Genomic DNA, 18,859 nt, shown 5'->3' on the forward strand with positions numbered 1-18,859 from the left:
CACAGATCTTAAGCCTGCAGCTCGAGGGCTCCTGAAATGGAGGAGAGGCTGCAGGTAAAGAAGAGGAAAGTCCCTGAGCAGATGGAAGGGATGGGCTCCTGAGAGAAGGTGGAGGTGACACACTCTTCCTTCTGACTTTCCTCTGACCTATGGTGGTCACCATCCTCACTGGAGATGGCCTTTTTACCCAAAAAGATAACGATGACACCCTAATTTCTAAAAAGGTTACCAGTGCTTATTCTGCAAATGTAAAGAGAAAAAGCTGAATATGAACAAAATTGTTGGCTTATTTTTTCCTTATTTACAATTTAAAATTTTTTAAACCCTGGCTGCCTCATATAGAAGAGAAGGCAAAACACCACGAAAGGTGGTCTTTTTTTCTTTTCTTTCTTAAGAAAGATGGTCTTAACATTGTAACTTTAGATTGTTCCTTCTCTAATAAAATGAATACATGTTCATTATACAAAACATAAATTAAATAAAAATTTCCCATAATGACACTAATTAATATATATTACATATCTTTGCAATCTTTGCCATCTATTTTAGGCAATTATAAAAGGTATCTTATGGAAAAATATTGTTATCAATTATCACTTAACTCAAATGTCATAATTCTGTTGAATTAAAAAGGTAATTCTCTTAAGTCAACTCAGCAAGATTTTTTGTTCTGATATACTGACTAGATTATTCTATATTCGTAAAACCTGATATGTGACCAAAATTTTCAATCAAGCCCTATGCCCCACCAAAGAAAAACCTCAAATTAACAAATGATAAAAAATGTCTGCTCTCTTTTTGGCCAAAGAACATATCTTTAATTTGAATATATGTATTAATGAGGCAGAATTCATTATGGCGGAAAGGTCACAGATGTTGCTAATGAAGCTTTCATAAATATCCTGGGCTTTTCTTGGGGTGATTATGATGATTTTTAACATTATTAATGCTGAAAACACCCCTAAAGGGCTCTGTCATTTAAAGGGGGGTTACAGAAAGCCAAGGATGAAGGCTCATAGCCATGCTGTGAATGAAGGCGGGTCAGGAGAGCTCTCCATCCTCCTGGTGGACCAAGCCCACACCTGGGAGAAGGAAGGGTCTGACTCCTTGCATTCGGACATAAAGATGTAAAAGAACCCCTAATATATAATATATGATTAAAATATATATCATAAAAATGAAAGGGGGGGGGGGGAAGAACCCCTGATCACAACCAATAGCGATCTCTGAAATGGGACAAACTAGTTCCCACAACTGGTAAAAAGCCGTATCTAGGGACTTTTCTGTTTATTTTGATTTTGTGAAGTGGGGCCAAGAGGGAGAAAGAGAGGAGCTGAGTTCCCTGAGAGGAAGGCAGGTCCACACCCACACCCCGGCCTACTCAACGCCTCGCACCCCAGGGGGCGGTAGGTTAGCATCTTAGTCTCAATGGCTGGCTTGAGAACTTGGATTTCATTTTGCTCAATGTTTTATATGGGCTCTGAATCTCATTCTGTGCCCTCCTTCCCTGTTTTAAATTGCTTTATGCAAGGCAACTTATGTAAGGTGTCAGTGATCAATAAACTCATTTTTTCCTCCTCTGGAGTAATAAGTCAATGCAAGCTTGGGCTCTCTGCTTATTAAACACAGCCCTCCAGTCCTCCCCAAAGTTTACCATGGGCATATCCCAGAGGTTTGAGGCAGCCCAGGCAGCTCAATGCTGTGAGAGCCTCAGGCTACTTCAGGTGATAGTCTGTTTATCTAGACACACAAATGTTTTCATTAGCCACCCTTAAATACTGCTCTGGCATGAGATTACTTAATACTGAACCATCTGGGCTTTGATGAATAAATGAAATATTGCCCTAGATGATTTGGCTCAGTGGATAGAGCATTGACCTGTGGACTGAAGGGTCCTGGGTTCGATTCCAGTCAAGGGCCCATGCTCAGGTTGTGGGCTCGATCCCCAGTAGGGGGCATGCAGGATGCAACTGATCAATGATTCCCTCTCATCATTGATGTATCTCTCTCTCCCTCTCCCTTCCTCTCTGAAATTGATAAAAATATATTTTTTTAAAAAAAGAAATGGTGCCAAAACTGGTTTGGCTTGGTGGATAGAGCATCAGCCTGTGGACTGAAAGTTCCCGGGTTCGATTCCAGTCAAGGGCATGTACCTGGGTTGCGGGCACATTCCCAGTAGGAGATGTGCAGGAGACAGCTGATCGATGTTTCTCTCTCATCGATGTTTCTAACTATCTCTCTCCCTTCCTCTCTGTAAAAAAATCAATAAAATATATTTTTAAAAAAAGAAATGGAATATTTTAGCTGAACAAAAGGCACTTGTCTACCAGAGATAGTACATTATTTTGTAGTTGTAATATTTGTAGGATGTTTTCATTATAGCAAGCATAATCATGTTTTAGTATCAAATCCATGACTCATCTTCTTGTGACCTGTCGGAGCTTCCACACCCCAGGACAAACAGGAGAAAAACCAGTTGACTAATTAGAGTTGTTACGCAGACTATTAGCTCACAAGAACTAGACAGAAAAAAAACATTTTTGCCAAACTGAAAACTCAACACTCTCACTACATCGCTTGAATAAAATTTGATTTAATATTAGCAGAAATGAATGAAACAGCGACATCAGTCGCACTACTGACATATAAAATATAAAAGATATCAACCGATGACTGACCATAGTGCACAGAACAAAAACAGCCTTTAACATAAGCCAAACAAGTTGTTACGGATGTTTCACATTTTATTTAGAAGAAGCTCTATTTCTTTACTTCTACCATGCCAAAGGTAATAGCAGCTGGTCCTTTCAAACATGTAGAATAAAATACCCACTCTGTATCGTCAGGCTTATTTCAGGCGAGTTTCTAACTTTTCCTAGTAACCTCAACACTCCATTTGAGTGAATAGATGGAGAGCATAAGGCTCTAGTACTAAGGGCTCATGTAAACCTGGCCATCAATGAAATAAGTAACATGCTCACGGGAATATATACTTGAGAACGAATGGATTTGAATTTTTCTAAAGAGATAGCTTAACCCTACAAATGACTTCTCTCAGGCAGCCTGTACATTGTTAAAGAGGAAGCATATTTGAAAATGTATCACATAAATTAAGCAGAGAAGCCTTGCCCGGTGTAGAGGCCAAACATACTAGACTTCACGGAAATGGTCAGGTGGTGAAGGGGAAACTGATGCTCACATTTAACAGAGATGTGATTTCTCAGAAACTGACTTCTCATTGAAAAATGAGAAAACTACTCACATCAAAGAGCTTTTGTGTGGATTGAATGGGATTATCTGGTGGTGCTTTATGGATTCTATCTTCACACAAAATAAATATTACCAAGAGGGATAAATTCTGTTTTTCACTTCCTGTCCATGAGAAATCTACACTTTTTTTTCTATCCTGTCATGTTAGTTCTGAAACCAACTATAAAGGGACATTCCAGAAATAAATCCCCCAATGAAAATTAATTTGTTTAATGCAGATTTATTTGGCTTCTTATTTAGGCTAATTTGTAGCCTTCACAGTTTTTAAATTTTATTTCCTAAAGCTGCTGTGATTCTACTTCTCAGATGCTCATTTTATACCTCAACACAAATGTTCCTCAAGTTAAAATAAATATCACTATTGGTTAATTATGAGCTGCCAAGCTAAAGGACAAATAAGAATAGGAAAGGCCCTCTGACAGCCAATATTATAAATTATATGCTGCAAGTGTTTAAGTCAAATATGCCAGCTCTTCTTAAAGGTTAACCCAATTAAAGCAAAAAAGCAGATAGGTATGCGATGAATAACTGTACTTGTCAGATTTCAAATTTAAGTTGGAAGTTTATAGTGGGGAGGAAGTGCTGGAGGGGGTTAGAAGTGGGGTTTTTTGGTTGTTGTTTTTTTAACGATTGTTGATCTGATCCTTCCTAAGTCTCATCACACCAGCGATCATGCCAAGGAGAGGATGGAAAAATACATGCTCACTTTAGCTACTAAAATTAACATGTAAATTGGATGATCCTTTGGAGAACTAGTCTAGCTCTCATCTCAGGCTTGCAAGTGAAAGATCTTTCTATTATTGCCTTATTTATTTTTAAATATATAATTTTTATTGATTTCAGAGTGGGAGGGAGACAGAGATAGAAGCATCAATGGTTAAAGAGAATCATTGATCAGCTGCCTCCTGCACACTCCCTATTGGGGATCCAGCCCACAACCCCGGCATGTGCCCTGACCTGTAATCAAACCGTGACCTCCTGGTTCATAGATTGACACTCAATCACTGAGCCACACCGGCCGGGCTCAATCACTGCTTTAAATATAACCTTCTCTTTAAAAAATCTCATTTTTTCTAATGTGGAGCCAGCTTTATTAAAGAATCTCTAAAGCAGTGATGGCGAACCTATAACACTCTTTTTTTTTTGGTTGATTTTTCTTTGTTAAATGGCATTTAAATATATAAAATAAATATCAAAAATATAAGTCTTTGTTTTACTATGGTTGCAAATATCAAAAAATTTCTATATGTGACACGGCACCAGAGTTAAGTTAGGGTTTTTCAAAATGCTGACATGCCGAGCTCAAATGGTTCACCATCACTGCTCTAAAGTCTGGAGCTTGAAAGACCTAGACCCTCACTTTTTTTCAGATGGGGAATGAAAACCTAGGAACAAAAGTCTATCAGGAGCATTACTTCCAAGGTTACTGAGCTATAACAGAGTCCCACGGCCAGAGCCTTGCCTGCACCATCCTGCTGGGAACAACAGACACACTTTGATTCCATAGATCTCACAGATTCCAACAAGGCCCCACAGCCCACAAATGATGTTATTTATTTATAAGCCTGCCCAGGTTTATGAATTCCCAAAGTTCAGCTGGTAAGAGATTACTTTCGCTTACTTAACCCTTATTTTCCATTAAAATGGAAGATAAAGTGTTTTCGGTTGTTGACATTACAGTGTCAATGAGTTCAGCATACCCTCTCCTGAAAACAGGCTTTGAGTTAAAGGAAGCACACGCCCGCTCCGCAGTGAATCATTTACTGGAGGCGCTAACACAAAGGCCTGAACTCATAGGGATGCCTACATTCTTCTCCTACGGGAAGGGTCCCTGTACTTTTCAACTTCTTCCTTTACACAGTTTAGAAGGATGGAGTAAGTCTTCTTGTTCCCCTTTCCTCATCTATGTAAATATGTGCTGAATGAACGAATGAATGAATGAATGACTACCTCTGCCCTCCATAGCTCCTGTCACAACCAGCCCTACAGATTCTTTCAAAGAGGAAAAGCCCTTTTTTGATCACTTTTTCTGGACCACAGAGTCATGCTTCAGAGCCTAATCCACACTCTGGTCTCCTCTTATTTCTAAGCTTTCACGCAGTGGAACAGATTTCCAAACTGCCGGTGCTAAGAGGGTCTGGGGAGAAGGTATTGCGGAACTTTTGAGCAGAAGCAGAAATCCTGGCTTTCACTCCTGTTCTCGCCAGACCTGTGTGAGCCTGTGGCTTGGGTCGTCTCTGCTGGTGGAGCAGCGCTCACCACTCCCCGGCACAGCAAGCATGTCCACTCCCAAAGAAATGAACGGTTACTGGGCAAATAAGGCCGTATTCGTGCACATCCCGGAAAACTGAAAATGACAGAAGAGAATGGCAGCAACCTGCGATTACTTCCGTGGAAGACGTTTCCTGCCCACGCATCTGTGCTGTATTCCATAACAACTTCCTTCTAGTTCACAGGTTCAAAGGACTGCATGAACATAACTCATAACCATGATAAAGGGCCGAAACTTCCAGTCACAATGAAAGAGCAGGTTTTTAATGCCGGCAGAGCCAAATTACATGAATGCAGTCTGTATTTCTGAAAAGTGAAGCACCAGAATATTTGCCAACTGCCCTTGAGGCCCAGTTTGTCTCTCTCACTTAACAGCCAGGCACGGGTGCAGCCAGGTGTGCAAAAGGCAGTGGGGCTGCAAAGATCACCAGGTTCTGCCCCCTCGAAGCTGCTGCTGGGGGGACGGGTATGGGGGGCCCTGGGTGGGGACAGGATTATAGAAAGAGTGCTGAGGAAGAGGTAAGAAGAAGCAGCAAAGGCCTGTAAGCCTACTGGTGAGGAGACCTGTCAGAGAGGCTGCCTGGAGGAGGCAGCACAAGGGTGAGCCTGAAGAACAGGTAACAAGTAGACAGGTAAGGTGGGGAGGGAGGGGGAGGTTAGTCTGGCAGAGGAAGAAGCAAATGAGAAGGGGTTCCTGCCTTCCCTGCTTAGATCTCAGTTCATAACTAAAGAAGTGGGATGGGGACAGTGGCAAGAGATGAGACTAGAGGGGTGGGTGGGGCAGTCCCCTGAGCCCTTGTCACAGGCTAAGGTGCTCACGCTTTACCCTGAAGGCCATGCGGAATGGCAAGCTCCAGTCTGGATTTTGGAGATGCCCTGCAGCGTGGAGGGGGCTCTGAAGCATCACAGAGGCTCAGAGGAAGAGGCCCCAGCCCAGGAGTCAGAGACAAGACAGGGGGCCATCCTGACTCGGCCACTTGAGGGATGTGGCCTCCTCAGTAGGGACTGAGTTTCTTTACCTACCTTGAAGAGTTCACGAACCCTTGCAAGGATTCAATGAGAGCTTATGAAGGACGGGGTATGCAGTAGGAACTTAATAAATGTAGCTGCAGAGATCAATGGTAGCGTCATGGCTAGGTGACTCAGAAATCAGCATGATCTTGCACAAGGACAAGTAACAACTTCTCTGATCTCAGTGCTCTAAACCATGAGCAATGAAGATGATACCAGCCGCCTCACTGAGGCATTGGGAGGTTTGACTGTAGGAGACGAGACGGATAAATCACCTGGCCCTCACAGAGCTGCACTAGTGGCAGAAACAGTAGTAATAATAACAGCAAGCACAGAGGACTGGTAATAGCAGCAGTACTATAGTACTAGCAGTAATTTGAGGGAAACAAGACTGAAATGTCTATTGCTATAATACAGGAGAGAAATTATAAGTTGCTGGGCCAAAGCAGTGGCTGGGAGACAAAGGAATTAGTCTCCAGAGCCATAAGGAGCAAGCATGAACAAGACTTCGTGACCACTGGGTGTGGCGGGCCAGGGAGAGGCAAGAGAGGATGCCAGCGCAGTCTTTGGCTGGAACATCTGTGGATGGCAACATGTGAGAGAACTGAGAGAAAGGAGCAGGTCAGCAGAGGAAGATGATAAACTCATTTTCAGACGAGTTAAATATGAGGTTGCTATGGAGCATCTGAGTGGAGTTGTCCATTTCAAAACTCTCTGAATGTGTCTGGTGCTCAGAAAACAGATCTGGGCTAAAAATGTAGATCGAAGAGTTGTTGGCATATGGACTGCAACTGCAGTCACGGGAATATTCCTAGCACCCAGAAAGAGCGTGCAGGGGTGAATAAAAGCAGAGAAGACAGAGCTGGGGCCCAGAGGCAGACCCTGTGTGACATCAGCACTGAGGAGGCGGGCAGAGAAAGGAAACCCAGGAAGGAGTTTGCAAGAGGAGCTAAGAAACAGGACGAGAAGGCCTTCTAGAGGAAATGGTGATGGGCACCCAGCGGCACAGAAGGCCACGTAAAATAAGACCCAAGCAAGCCTACTGGACTGAGAAACCACAAGTCCTCAGGGAGGCCGTGGTGGGAGCTGACATCAGACTGTGGGTGGAGAAAGATCTGGAAAAATAGATGGTAAGGGAGAGAGAAAGATAGGGTGGCAACCAGAGAAGATACAGGATTGAGAGGCGGGGGCGGGTGGGGGGTAGTTGTTAACCCAAGTGAAAGACTTCAACTTGTGTATGTGCTGGGAGCAAGGGGGAGGTTGAAAACGCAGCCAAGAGAGGAGGGTAATAAGGGAAGGAAGAGCTGGGAGGGTGCTGGACCGGCTTGAACAGAAGGCTGCAAGGACTCTGAAGGGAAGAGAGATGGAGCGAAGGCGCCTTGAAAAGACAGGTGAAGGTTTGAAACAGCCAATTGCAAGGAAAGGAGACTGAACAGAGTAAACTACAGAATGAAATCGTGCGCACACCCCATGGAGAACAGAACAATTCAGCCTTCGTCCTTCCCTCCATCTAGAACAGTGGTTCTCAACCTTCCCAATGCCACGACCCTTTAATACAGTTCCTCATGTTGTGGTGACCCCCAATTTCATTGTTACAAATTGAACATAATTAAAGCATAGTGATTAATCACAAAAACAATATGTAATTATATATGTGTTTTCCGATGGTCTTAGGCGACCCCTGTGAAAGGGTCATTCGACCCCCAAAGGGTCGCGACCCACAGGTTGAGAACCGCTGATTTACAAAGATGTGGCTTCTTTGAGGAGAGCTATGAGCTAGGCCAGGGGTGCCACAGGCAGCCAGGTTGTGTCAAAGCTGGAAGAAAAACAGAAGACACTGGATGTGAACACACAGAGGTGAGAGCAGCAGGCAGAACTAGTGTGGCAGGGGACCCAGTAGAAGCGAAGAAAAAGAAAGAGAGTGGACGGGGGACTCAGGGAAGGTCAAATTTTCAAAAGAATGCTCTCAGTCTAAGCTTAAAAATCAATTAGCTGCCACTGCTATTTTTAAATTTCTGCTTGGAGCAAATAAGTCAATGAAGGAAGGTATATTTTCCAACAATGCTGGCATGAAACAGTAGTGATGCAAGAGCATGATATGGATTATTGTAACAAAATCATGGATCAGTTTTGTTTCTTAGCCATGACTATGACGAAGAAACACCAGCCACTAATTCAATATTAAAACACCGGTGGCTTTTCAAAGATTTTCTGAGAACTGACCCTTTTTCATTCATTCAAACAAATGCTTCATGGTTGAAGAACTGTGCTCTACTAGGGCCATAGACAAAGAAAATTAAGACAGACCCTGCCTTCGAATTGTTGAAGTCTAATTTCTCTACACATATATACCTCGCAAACCACAGGAACTTTCTGAATGAGGAAGGCTCTAGGAAAAAGGGAAATAATATAGAGCAGCAGTCGCTAACCTTTCAGACCGCACGGACCACCAATGGTCCGGTTGGCAACCGCTGACAATTCATAGACACACCATCTCTGACCCCAAAGTACCCACACATCCTTCTCCAAATTCTATCACCAGGTAGATGTGGATACCTGTTTTCTTCCCCCTCCTGCCCTCTCCCCACATCATAGAGGATAACCAGCAGGTAGTGGCTGGGGGTGGTTCAAATTACAACAATGACTGGGCACCTACTATGTTCCAGCTACCAGGTTCTGTGTCTTACCCATTCAGTCCTCATGGCAACCCTACAAAGAGGCCAGGATGATTCCCTTAAATATAGGGAGAAAGCGAGGCCCCGAGAGGTTAAAGACCTGCCTCATCTCTAACTACCACTAAAGGCTGGGGCCTGCCCAGCCTGTGAGGTCAGTGGTTGAGCGTCAACTTAGGAACCAGGAGGTCTCAGTTCAATTCCCAGTTGGAGCACCTGCCCGGGTTGCGGGCTCAATCCCCAGTGTGGGGTGTGCAGGAGGCAGCCGATCAATGATTCTCTCTCATCATTGATGTTTTTATCTCTTCCTCCCTCTTCCTTCCTCTCTGAAATCAATAAGAATATATTTTAAAATAATAAATAAATAAATAAATGCTGGGGCCTGAGGTAACTTCAGGCTCATCTAGCTTCAAAGCATTTATTCTTTCAACCATAGCCTCCACATCAAGTTCCTGTAACCATTGTTGCAAGCGGAAATGTGCTAAGTACAGTTTTCCTTTCTTCCTTTGGCAACTTAGAATTCTTTTATTCATAGATTTTTTTTTATTAATCCTCACCCGAGGGTATTTTCCCATTGATTTTTAGGGAGAATGGAAGAGAAAGGGAAAGAGAGAAACATCGATGTAAGTGAAACACATCAATTGGTTGCCTCCTGAATGCACCCTGACCAGGGCCCAGGCTGGGGAGAAGCCTGCAACCAAGGTACATGTCCTTGACCGGAATCGAACCCAGGACCCTTTGGTCCACAGGCCGACACTCTATACATTGAGCCAAACCAGCTAGGGCTATTCATAGACTTTTAACATGTTTAATTTATTCCTTAATATTTTACAGATTGACTTTATGGAGATTTTTTTAAAGCAGTTCTGTTTAAAATGCTATTCATTCTCAAATACACAAATGGTGTTTCACCAAAGAATTCACAAGCCAAATTCTAAGCGGCAGTTTCTACCTCCAGCAGAGGGACTCACAAAGCAGCACAGCAGGCTAATTTGATGTTGTAGCAACGGATCTACATACAAAGCAAGGACCTGAACTTCAAGCAAGAGGCCTGATGCAGGCACAGAACACACCCGCTGACAGTGGTATTCCCACACCGGCACTGTCGGTCAGCTTAGAAGTTCCAACCATCACACCTGGAGGGTGGGTGAAAGACGGGGTTCACAAAAGGGACCCACTGTCCTCCCTCAGGAAGCAGTACAGTGCAGTGGCTAACATGCCATCTGACTTTTCAGGCACATCCCTGCTCGGCCAAGTCCCACCGGAGGGCCCTGGAGCAACTTCCAGACTTCTCTGTGCCTCAATTTCCACATCCATAAAATGGAATATGAGAGGTTGTTACTTGGATTACACAAATCATACCTGTTACATAGAAAGCACTCAATAAATGTCAGCTAATTTTATTACATATGTTTAGACTTTTCCCTTTTTGAAGTAGTATTTTTTATCATTTTTTTTCAATTATAGTTGACATACATCATTATGTTAGTTTTGGTGACCAGACATAAATTAACAAGTGATCACCCAATAAATCCTGTACCCATCCAGCGCCATGCCTACTTATTAGAATATTACTGACTATATTCCCTATGCCAGTGGTTCTCAACCTTCCTAATGCCGCTACCCTTTAATACAGTTCCTCATGTTGTGGTGACCCCCAATTTCATTGTTACAAATTGAACATAATAAAAGCATAGTGATTGATCACAAAAACAATATGTAATTATATATGTGTTTTCCGATGGAATTAGGCGACCCCTGTGAAAGGGTCATTCGACCCCCAAAGGGTCGCGACCCACAGGTTGAGAACCGCTGCCCTATGCTGTACCTTACAGTATTTTTTTAAACTACAACCCACGGTCCAGAAATGTGTTATGAGATCAATCTAGAGGGTCACAACCAACAACTTTGGGAAATGAAATAGAACAGAACATCAGATTTAAGCATTAATGAAGTCACATCTTATATCCTTTGTAATTTTTTCTTTGGCGCACATGGTAACATGAGGGGGTGCTGGTGGCTCTGCTCATACATCGCGCGTCTGTGTGTGTATATCAGGCAGCAATCCAAAGGGTATTTCTTTCTATGAGTCACCATCAAAAAAACTGATTTACAGCCAGAGGATGGTAGTGAGTCGGGGAGGAAGAAAAGGTGTAATCTGCCAGAAACCACTTTTTAAAATGCGGCCGCTTCAGCAAAGAGAAAGGCCTCCGAAATGGACAGTCCGGATACAACTCAGGAAAACCCTCGATGCACAAACCTGTTTATGGTGAGGCTTCCCCCCGGCATTTTGAGATGAACAACAGGCTTTTATTTCCAAAGCAAATGGAATTGCACAACAGAGAATGCGGATGTTATCTAGATGTTGGGAAAGATGGAAAAACTGATAGGACTTGTCCAGTCAGTCATCTTGCAATATGTGTCCATGGAGATGCTATGCCAGATTTCAAATGCTCTTAAAACCAGACAGGGTTTGGAAGAGATAGGAAAATGTCTTAAACCAGAAAGCCTTAACTGTGGATATAGACTTAACCTAACAGTCCCATTACAACCAAATTCCTAGGAGGAAACTGTACAAGGAGATGAAATGGAAAATAAATGTAAACACAATAACTAAGCATTTTAGAAATGCAAAGGGAGGCAGACCCTGGGTCCAGGGAAGATTCTCCCCAACTGCATTCCAGCTCTGAGCTCTGGGAAGCCTGAGAATTCCAAATCCAAACCTAACCCTCCAGGCCATTCTGAAGCTATTGTTGTCAAGGCAGGTAGATAAATGCTCCTTTGTTGACTTCATTTATAACTTTAAAATATTTAGATGTGTGCTGTGAGGGCCTCCGTCTGTTCTCTTGCATGACACCCTGCCACGTTTCAGGCAGGCCTGGACTCTACTCCCACTCCCACCCCCACCCCTGCCATTCACCAGCTATGTGAGCTGGGAAAGCCTCTTAATCTTTCTGTCTCAGTTTCCTCATCTGTACGATAGAGATACTAGCAGCACCCTCTTCCCAGGGTTGTTGTAAAGACTAAGTGAATGAGTGCCTACAAAGTGCCTAGAACAGCACCTGGTACCTAATAAGCTCTCCTCACATCCTGCCTTTATATTATTCTCCATACAAAACTGATCGCAGTGCAAACTTTTAGATAAGACCACAGCCAGGAAGTGTATTTCTTCCTTCCCTCTCTTTTCTAATGTTAAATCTCATGCTTTATGCTGCTCCAAAAGATCATTATTTTCTACTCTGTGAAGGACAAGTCATCTAACTGCTGACCTGCCTCTTAAAAGTTCTTCTGAAATTAAATACGTGTTCAAACCCCTCTCCCCGCACCCAACCCTCAACTTAGCTGTTAGCTCAGGCAAATTGGCTTTCTGTGTCAATTTCATGTGATAAATATTTGAAAAAATTACCAACTTTAAGTGTTAAACGAGGGCATTTCCTAACCTTCGTATTCATGAGATTCAGAGCTTTAAGCCAGGGTAGGTCCTTCTCCATGTACATGTCACAGGCTGAACTACTTGAAGCTGTCAGCAAGGAAAGGCTACCAGGCCAGAGAAATGAGGCTGAAAGAGAGCCTACCAGGGGAGAGCTAGATGGAAGAAGACAATCCTTTATATGGCTAATTATTTGTCCACGTGCTTTCGATTATTAAATGAGGCGTGCCATCAGCATAGTAATTACAAATTGCCAACAACCTTCTCAATGATTTATCTTCCTTCCCTCCAAAATGACAGAACACACAACTGGAAGAGAAGTGCTTGCCACATTTTAATGACAGGGGGGCAGCATATAGCATCTTGTATCATTTCACCACAAAACCTATCTTTCAAATTAAAGCTGTTTGCTATATGTTGGTCTAAAATGAGAGAAGAAGAAATTCAAAGAAAAGATTCAAGGTCATATTTACCCTTTAAAAAATATACCCACATGTTCAATAAAGTGAACAATCAATCCTCCATTTTCCCCCCAGTTATTCTGAAGAGTTTTTAAAACATATGAATTGGCAACCTACTGAGAATCTGGAACTCTCTCGAGTTGCCCAAGCTCCATCCATTCAGTCTCCCATAAAAGGAACATTGCCAAAGCATTGTTAATTTCAACAACAGTTTTTCTATGAACTCAAATCTTTCAAATTCAAAATGGAGTATAAAGGCCTGTATGAAACTAATAAATGAAAATTAATTGGATTCTACAGAGGCAAGACAGAGCATGCAATAGCCCCATCCAAATCATATATATTGTTCCTTTGGAGAGTTTTGCCAGCTAACTACTTAAGAAGAACATGAACACTTCCGACGTTGGCCAGTTTTTATTCATGACATTAAAATGGCTTTTTATAGGAGCTGGGCTGGAAAAACAATATATTTTACAAGCCCATGAGTCAGATAGTCAAGCTTCATTATATCATAACCATTCAGCAGTAGTCCATAATGAGAATGCTGTTTCCTTGTGTGATGAGAATGTGAAGGAGGATATGTATTCACAATTGGCAACAAAAGGTGTGAAACTCTAGTTTTCCCCAAACCAATGGAGAAGCCAGGGAGTCCATCTGGCTTTCATTGTTACTGAAGAGCTTTAACAGTTGTAAGGACACAGACCTAGCTTCAACTTAGACGCCATGTCCAAAATTATTAATCCTCCTCCACCCTCCCCAAATTCCACTCCCGCAGGAGAAGTAGACGGCTTCATTTTAAATTACTGTTATTAAAGACTGAGGAGAGATCATACCGGCCTTGGTCCTTTTCCTAGCCTACCTTTGTCACGGCTCGCTCTAAATATTCCTCCTGGCATCAAATGTAAACACGTCGGGCGGAGTGGCGTGCGCCCCTGAGCTGTGGGAGGTCACAGCGTCCCCACCAGCGCTGAGCTACCTTCCTTCTTCCACCCAGGCGTCCTTCCAGGGAGGTCGCCCGAGGCTTTCATTCTGCACCATCACCAGGAGCAGCTGAGCTCGGCTTGGAAGCAAGAAAGCCGCTTCCACAAAGCTCAAGGTGTGCAGCTTTGGGCAATGAAAGGATTAATTATGGGAACAGGCTGGGCGGGGCGGGGAGCTGGGAGAGGGACCGCGTTCCTCTCCTGATTTGGATGTAGAATTTCAGGAGCAGAGGGGGCCTCTGAGATCCCCAGAACCTCTCCTTTCGGTTCCCTCTGCACGAAAATCAGGATTACCAGGATCCCAGGAGCGAGTTCTGTTCTCCCGGGGGTTAAGCGCAGCTGGGGTGAGCCCCTGGAGATGCAGAAATGCAATATGCTTAACAAGACCCAACCCCACACCGTCACCAATTTTAAGTCTGGTTCTCCATCCTGGACACAATTTACATCTGGAGCCAGCAAGGGGGGCTGCAGCTCTCCGGGGCACCCAGAGGCTGAACCCAGTCAGAGGCGTCCCACTCTCGGCTCCCCGGGGCCAGAGGGCACCCTGGATGGAGAATGCGCCGCGCCCCGCCCAGCGCTGGGTCCTGGGGGAGCCAGGACCGTGCGCGCCCGGCCCTGGAGAATTCCTGGGTGGGCACATGGGGAGAGGGAGGCCCCCACCCTCCAGGCCCGGTGTCCAGGTACCTCGCAGCCGTACAGCCGTCCCAGCTGCTCCACGATCCACTCCTCCAGCACCAGCCGCTTCCGGAGCTCCTTGCGATCGTATTTCACTGTCACTTTTCCCTGCTGGTGGCGCCGCTGCTGCTGCTGCTGCTGCTGCTGCTGAACCTGCCCGGCCGCGGGGGCCACGGGCGCCGAGTCCTCCCGGGAGGAGCCCGCGCCGCTGCTGGAGCCCGGGCTGCCGGCCGCGCCGCCCCGGGGGCTCTGGAAGAAAACCCGCGCGCCGCCCCCACCAGCCCCACCGGCTGCCTCGCTGCTGCCCGTCGCCAACGACATGTCCCCGCGCGCCGGAGCCGAGTGCGGCCGGGAGGAGGGGCGGGCCGGGCCGCGGCATGCGAGGGGCTCGCCGCACCTGCTCCGCGCCGCGCGCGCCTGGCTGCCGGGCTCTCGGGGAGGTCGGAGGAGCCGCGGCTACACCACGAGGGCGGGGAGGAGGGAGGGCGGGGACCGCAGCCTTAAAGACGCCGCCCAGGACCCTCTGGGTCCAGCCCAGGAGGCGGATCTGGCGCCGGCGGGCAGGGGCCCGGGCGTGGGAGTTGCGCGCAGAAGCGGGAATGTGGCTCGTAGACGCGCGGTGGCCGTTGTGTAGACACCGAGAGGACAGGCGCGGGTCTCGTGCCAGGGATGGTCCTCAGCGCGGGCGACCGCGTCCTCTTCTCCCGGAGGCGAGAATCGCGCGTCCCCGTGCAGTTCCAGAGCGCACGGACCCGCCTCCCAAGGCCTGGGCCCTGGCCAGGGGGTCGCAGGGAAGGGGACAGGGAAAGGAACGGCGCCGCAGGTTCCCCACGAGGGTTTTCTTCTTTCTCCGTCTCCTCCGCTGCCAGCCCCACCCCGCCGCTCCAAACACACATTCCTATTCATGCCTCTTCTTCTCCCAGACGATGACAAAAATCAAGGAGGCGATGTTTGTGCAATCGGGCGATCGCCACGCCTGAGAACTCTTCAGACCAGTTTTCCCTCCCAACTGCCTGCTTGTTCATAGGTCGAGCATTGGACTATCTCTGTATCTAAAGGGCAGCAGGCGTGCTGTCCCTTGGGCTAAGGGGCTGGGGACGTCCAGACAGCGAGCATTTCTCTAAGAGTCAGGGCCGGTTTACTGGTCTTACACATCTTACTGCAGAGCCAGCTTGCTTCTTTCTCAATACCATTTCCAAACAACCTCTTTTTACCTGGGGAAAGCACTACAGGACTAACCACTTTAAAAACATCATGCAGCCAAGTGGCGTTGGGAATGAATGAGCTTATTAATATAAGGTTTAGGGCAAAGAGATGGGGAAGGAAATTATAAACAGAAAACTGTGTGTGTGTCCGTGTGGTGTGTGTGTGTGTGTGTGTAAAATTATAGGGAGACACTAAATATATTTCTGTTGAACATAACATTATATTTCTGTTCAGGCAACTGAAAGAAGCCACAAAGATGCTCAAATACAGTAAGGAGCTTTTATGATTTTTTTTAAAGCTGGTAAAGGTTACTGGCAGCTACACAAAGAAGTTTCTCAGAGATAAAACAGGTAAACCAGTCATTTTACTCTGGACACTCCCTATGGTGAAGACTGTGTGATCCTAGACCCGTGGTCAGCAAACAGTGGCTCGCAAGCCACATGCGGCATTTTGGCCCCTTGAGTGTGGCTCTTCCTACGCCTTAGGAGTACCCTAATTAAGTTAATAACAATGTCCCTACCTATATAGTTTAAGTTTAAAAAAATTGGCTCTCAAAAGAAATTTCAATCGTCGTACTGTTGACATGTGGCTCTGTTGACTAATGAGTTTGCCGACTATTGTAGACCAACAGCGGTAAAGGCCCCAAAACAAAAGAAGCGACCAGCAACTTTCTCCTGGCTCTTCTGGCTCTTCATCAACAGCGCCCAGGTCTGCGCTTCCCAGATTTATGATCGGCTCTTGTCTTCCGTTTGGGGTTTTCCAGCAAGAGCCTAAGTAGGGAATTTCCCAAATTGTTTCATGCCTGAAGCTCCCCATCAGGACAGGACAGGCCTGGAACAGTGAAAGGAACGGATCTAGTGAGAATGGTGTGGAATAGGGTGGCGGGTGCGGGTCATAATAGAGGGGGTCAAGGCTAAAAGATCTCCGCCCCCTGGAAGAGGCCAGCTGTCCATCACAGGTGGCTTTCCTACCCACCCTTTCAGGGACAGGGGAGACAGAACTACTGTGATTGGACCCTAAAGGTGGATTACCAATCTCCACATCACCTCCGCCCTCACCTGCTGGAGGCATCTAGATCATTTTAAACCCTGAACACACAGCCAAGAGGGTGAGCACCTCAACAAAAAGGGACTCTGTGGGGCAGGAGGAGGAGGCGGGAAGGCCCCCGAGATGAAATCTCCCCACACAGGATAAGCATGTCTCTCTCTCTGGACATGTGGCAAGTATCCAAGTTAGCTGGAACCAGCTTTCACCAGCTGAACCAACCAAGAGAATGTCAATCAAAACAAAAACAGCCATCATTTTAGTTAATGAAGAAGAAACTACATATATTCAAGAGAAACTTCAAGGAACTTATCACAATTCACTAAGTTCTTTCTGAGAAATTCTTGTGTTAATTTTCTCTTGCTACATAGCATACTTCTTCCTTTGTGCTTAAAACTCAGCTCTCATGTATGGCTTCAAAAATGACAGGTACTAGGAGATAGTAAGAAGAAATTTGGGGTTTTAGGCATCTTATAGGAAAACTAGAGGCCTGGTGCACAAAATTCATGCACAGGTGTGTGTGTGTGTGTGTGTGTGTGTGTGTGTGTGTGTGTGTGTCCCTCAGCCCGGCCTGCACCCTCTCCAATCTGGGATACCTCTCACAATCCAGTACTGCTGGCTCCCAACCGCTCGCCTACCTGCCTGCCTGCCTGATTGCCCCTAACCCAGCCGTGGGCAAACTACGGCCCGCGGGCCAGATCCGGCCCGTTTGAAATGAATAAAACTAAAAAAAAAAAAAGACCGTACCCTTTTATGTAATGATGTTCACTTTGAATTTATATTAGTTCACACAAACACTCCATCCATGCTTTTGTTCCGGCCCTCCGGTCCAGTTTAAGAACCCATTGTGGCCCTCGAGTCAAAAAGTTTGCCCACCCCTGCCCTAACCGCTTCTGCCTGCCAGCCTGATCACCCTCTAGCCACTCCCCTGCCAGCTTGATCAATGCCTAACTGTTCACCTGCCTGCCCGATTGCCCCTAACTGCCCTTCCCTGCCGGCCTGATTCCCCCTAACTGTCCTCTCCTGCCGGCCTAATTGCCCCTAACTGCCCTCCCCTGCCGACCTGGTCACCCCTAACTGCCCTCCTGTGCAGGCCTGAGTCCCCCCAACTGCCCTCCCCTGCAGGCCTGGTCCCCCCTAACTGCCCTCCCCTGCAGGCCTGATTGCCCCTAATTTCCCTTCCCTACAGGCCTGGTCCCTCCCAACTGCCCTCCCCTGCTGGCCATCTTTGACCATATGGGGGCGGCCATCTTGTGTGTTGGAGTGGTGGTCAATTTGCATATTATCTCTTTATTATATAGGATAGCCAGTGAAGATTCAGTCTCTGCACAGGTACATTGATCTTCAGATGCCCAAATAAGTCACCTTGACTGGCAACTAGGAGTCGAACTAACATGAGAGTTCCTCTTCCTATAAATCCACTTGCTCCATCCTGGACACAATTTAAATCTGGAGTGAACTCTATAGTCTGCACCCCCAGCATACACACACACACATACACACTTTTAATTCTATATTTCAAAATATTTGGAAATAGGGAATTATTCTCAGGCTAGAGACCCCCATGGATGACTGTTTAAATTCAGGAAAAACTGCAATATTTCTCATCTACAAGACAGATATAGATATGTAGATATTTGTTCACGGCAAGCTTTTTTATTTCTAACCTAGATAGACAAGTTTTTCAAAATGCTGATTCATCAAAAACAGTGAATAGTTTTTAGAGAATTGAATGGTCTGAGAATATTCTAGAACACAGGGGATGAGCTTTTACCTTAAGGCAATTACCCGCCCATGTGAGAGCAGCCTAAGGAAGGTTCCTTTGTCGATATCCTTTCT

At 45.6% G+C, this 18,859-nt stretch overlaps 1 protein-coding gene across 3 annotated transcripts in view; it reads right to left on the reverse strand.

Moving 5' to 3' along the window:
* PPP1R14C (protein phosphatase 1 regulatory inhibitor subunit 14C) overlaps window positions 1-15,656 on the reverse strand; it is a 55,571-nt gene extending 39,915 nt beyond the window's left edge. Inside the window, exons 1-2 of one of the 3 annotated variants that reach the window (XR_004968748.1) lie at window positions 14,780-15,655; window positions 13,975-14,219 (exon numbers count right to left, since the gene is read on the reverse strand). Coding sequence is in view for 2 of the 3 variants with exons in the window: in XM_036316609.1 (XP_036172502.1) it covers window positions 14,316-14,447; window positions 14,780-15,091 (444 nt within the window). In the remaining variant the exon portion in view is untranslated. The other 2 variants (XM_036316609.1, XM_036316608.1) reach the window with 2 other exon arrangements.
* Between the last annotated feature and the right edge of the window lie 3,203 nt (window positions 15,657-18,859).

Source organism: Myotis myotis, unplaced genomic scaffold (genome assembly GCF_014108235.1).
Source record: "Myotis myotis isolate mMyoMyo1 unplaced genomic scaffold, mMyoMyo1.p scaffold_m19_p_7, whole genome shotgun sequence".
Taxonomy (NCBI): Eukaryota; Metazoa; Chordata; class Mammalia; order Chiroptera; family Vespertilionidae; genus Myotis; species Myotis myotis.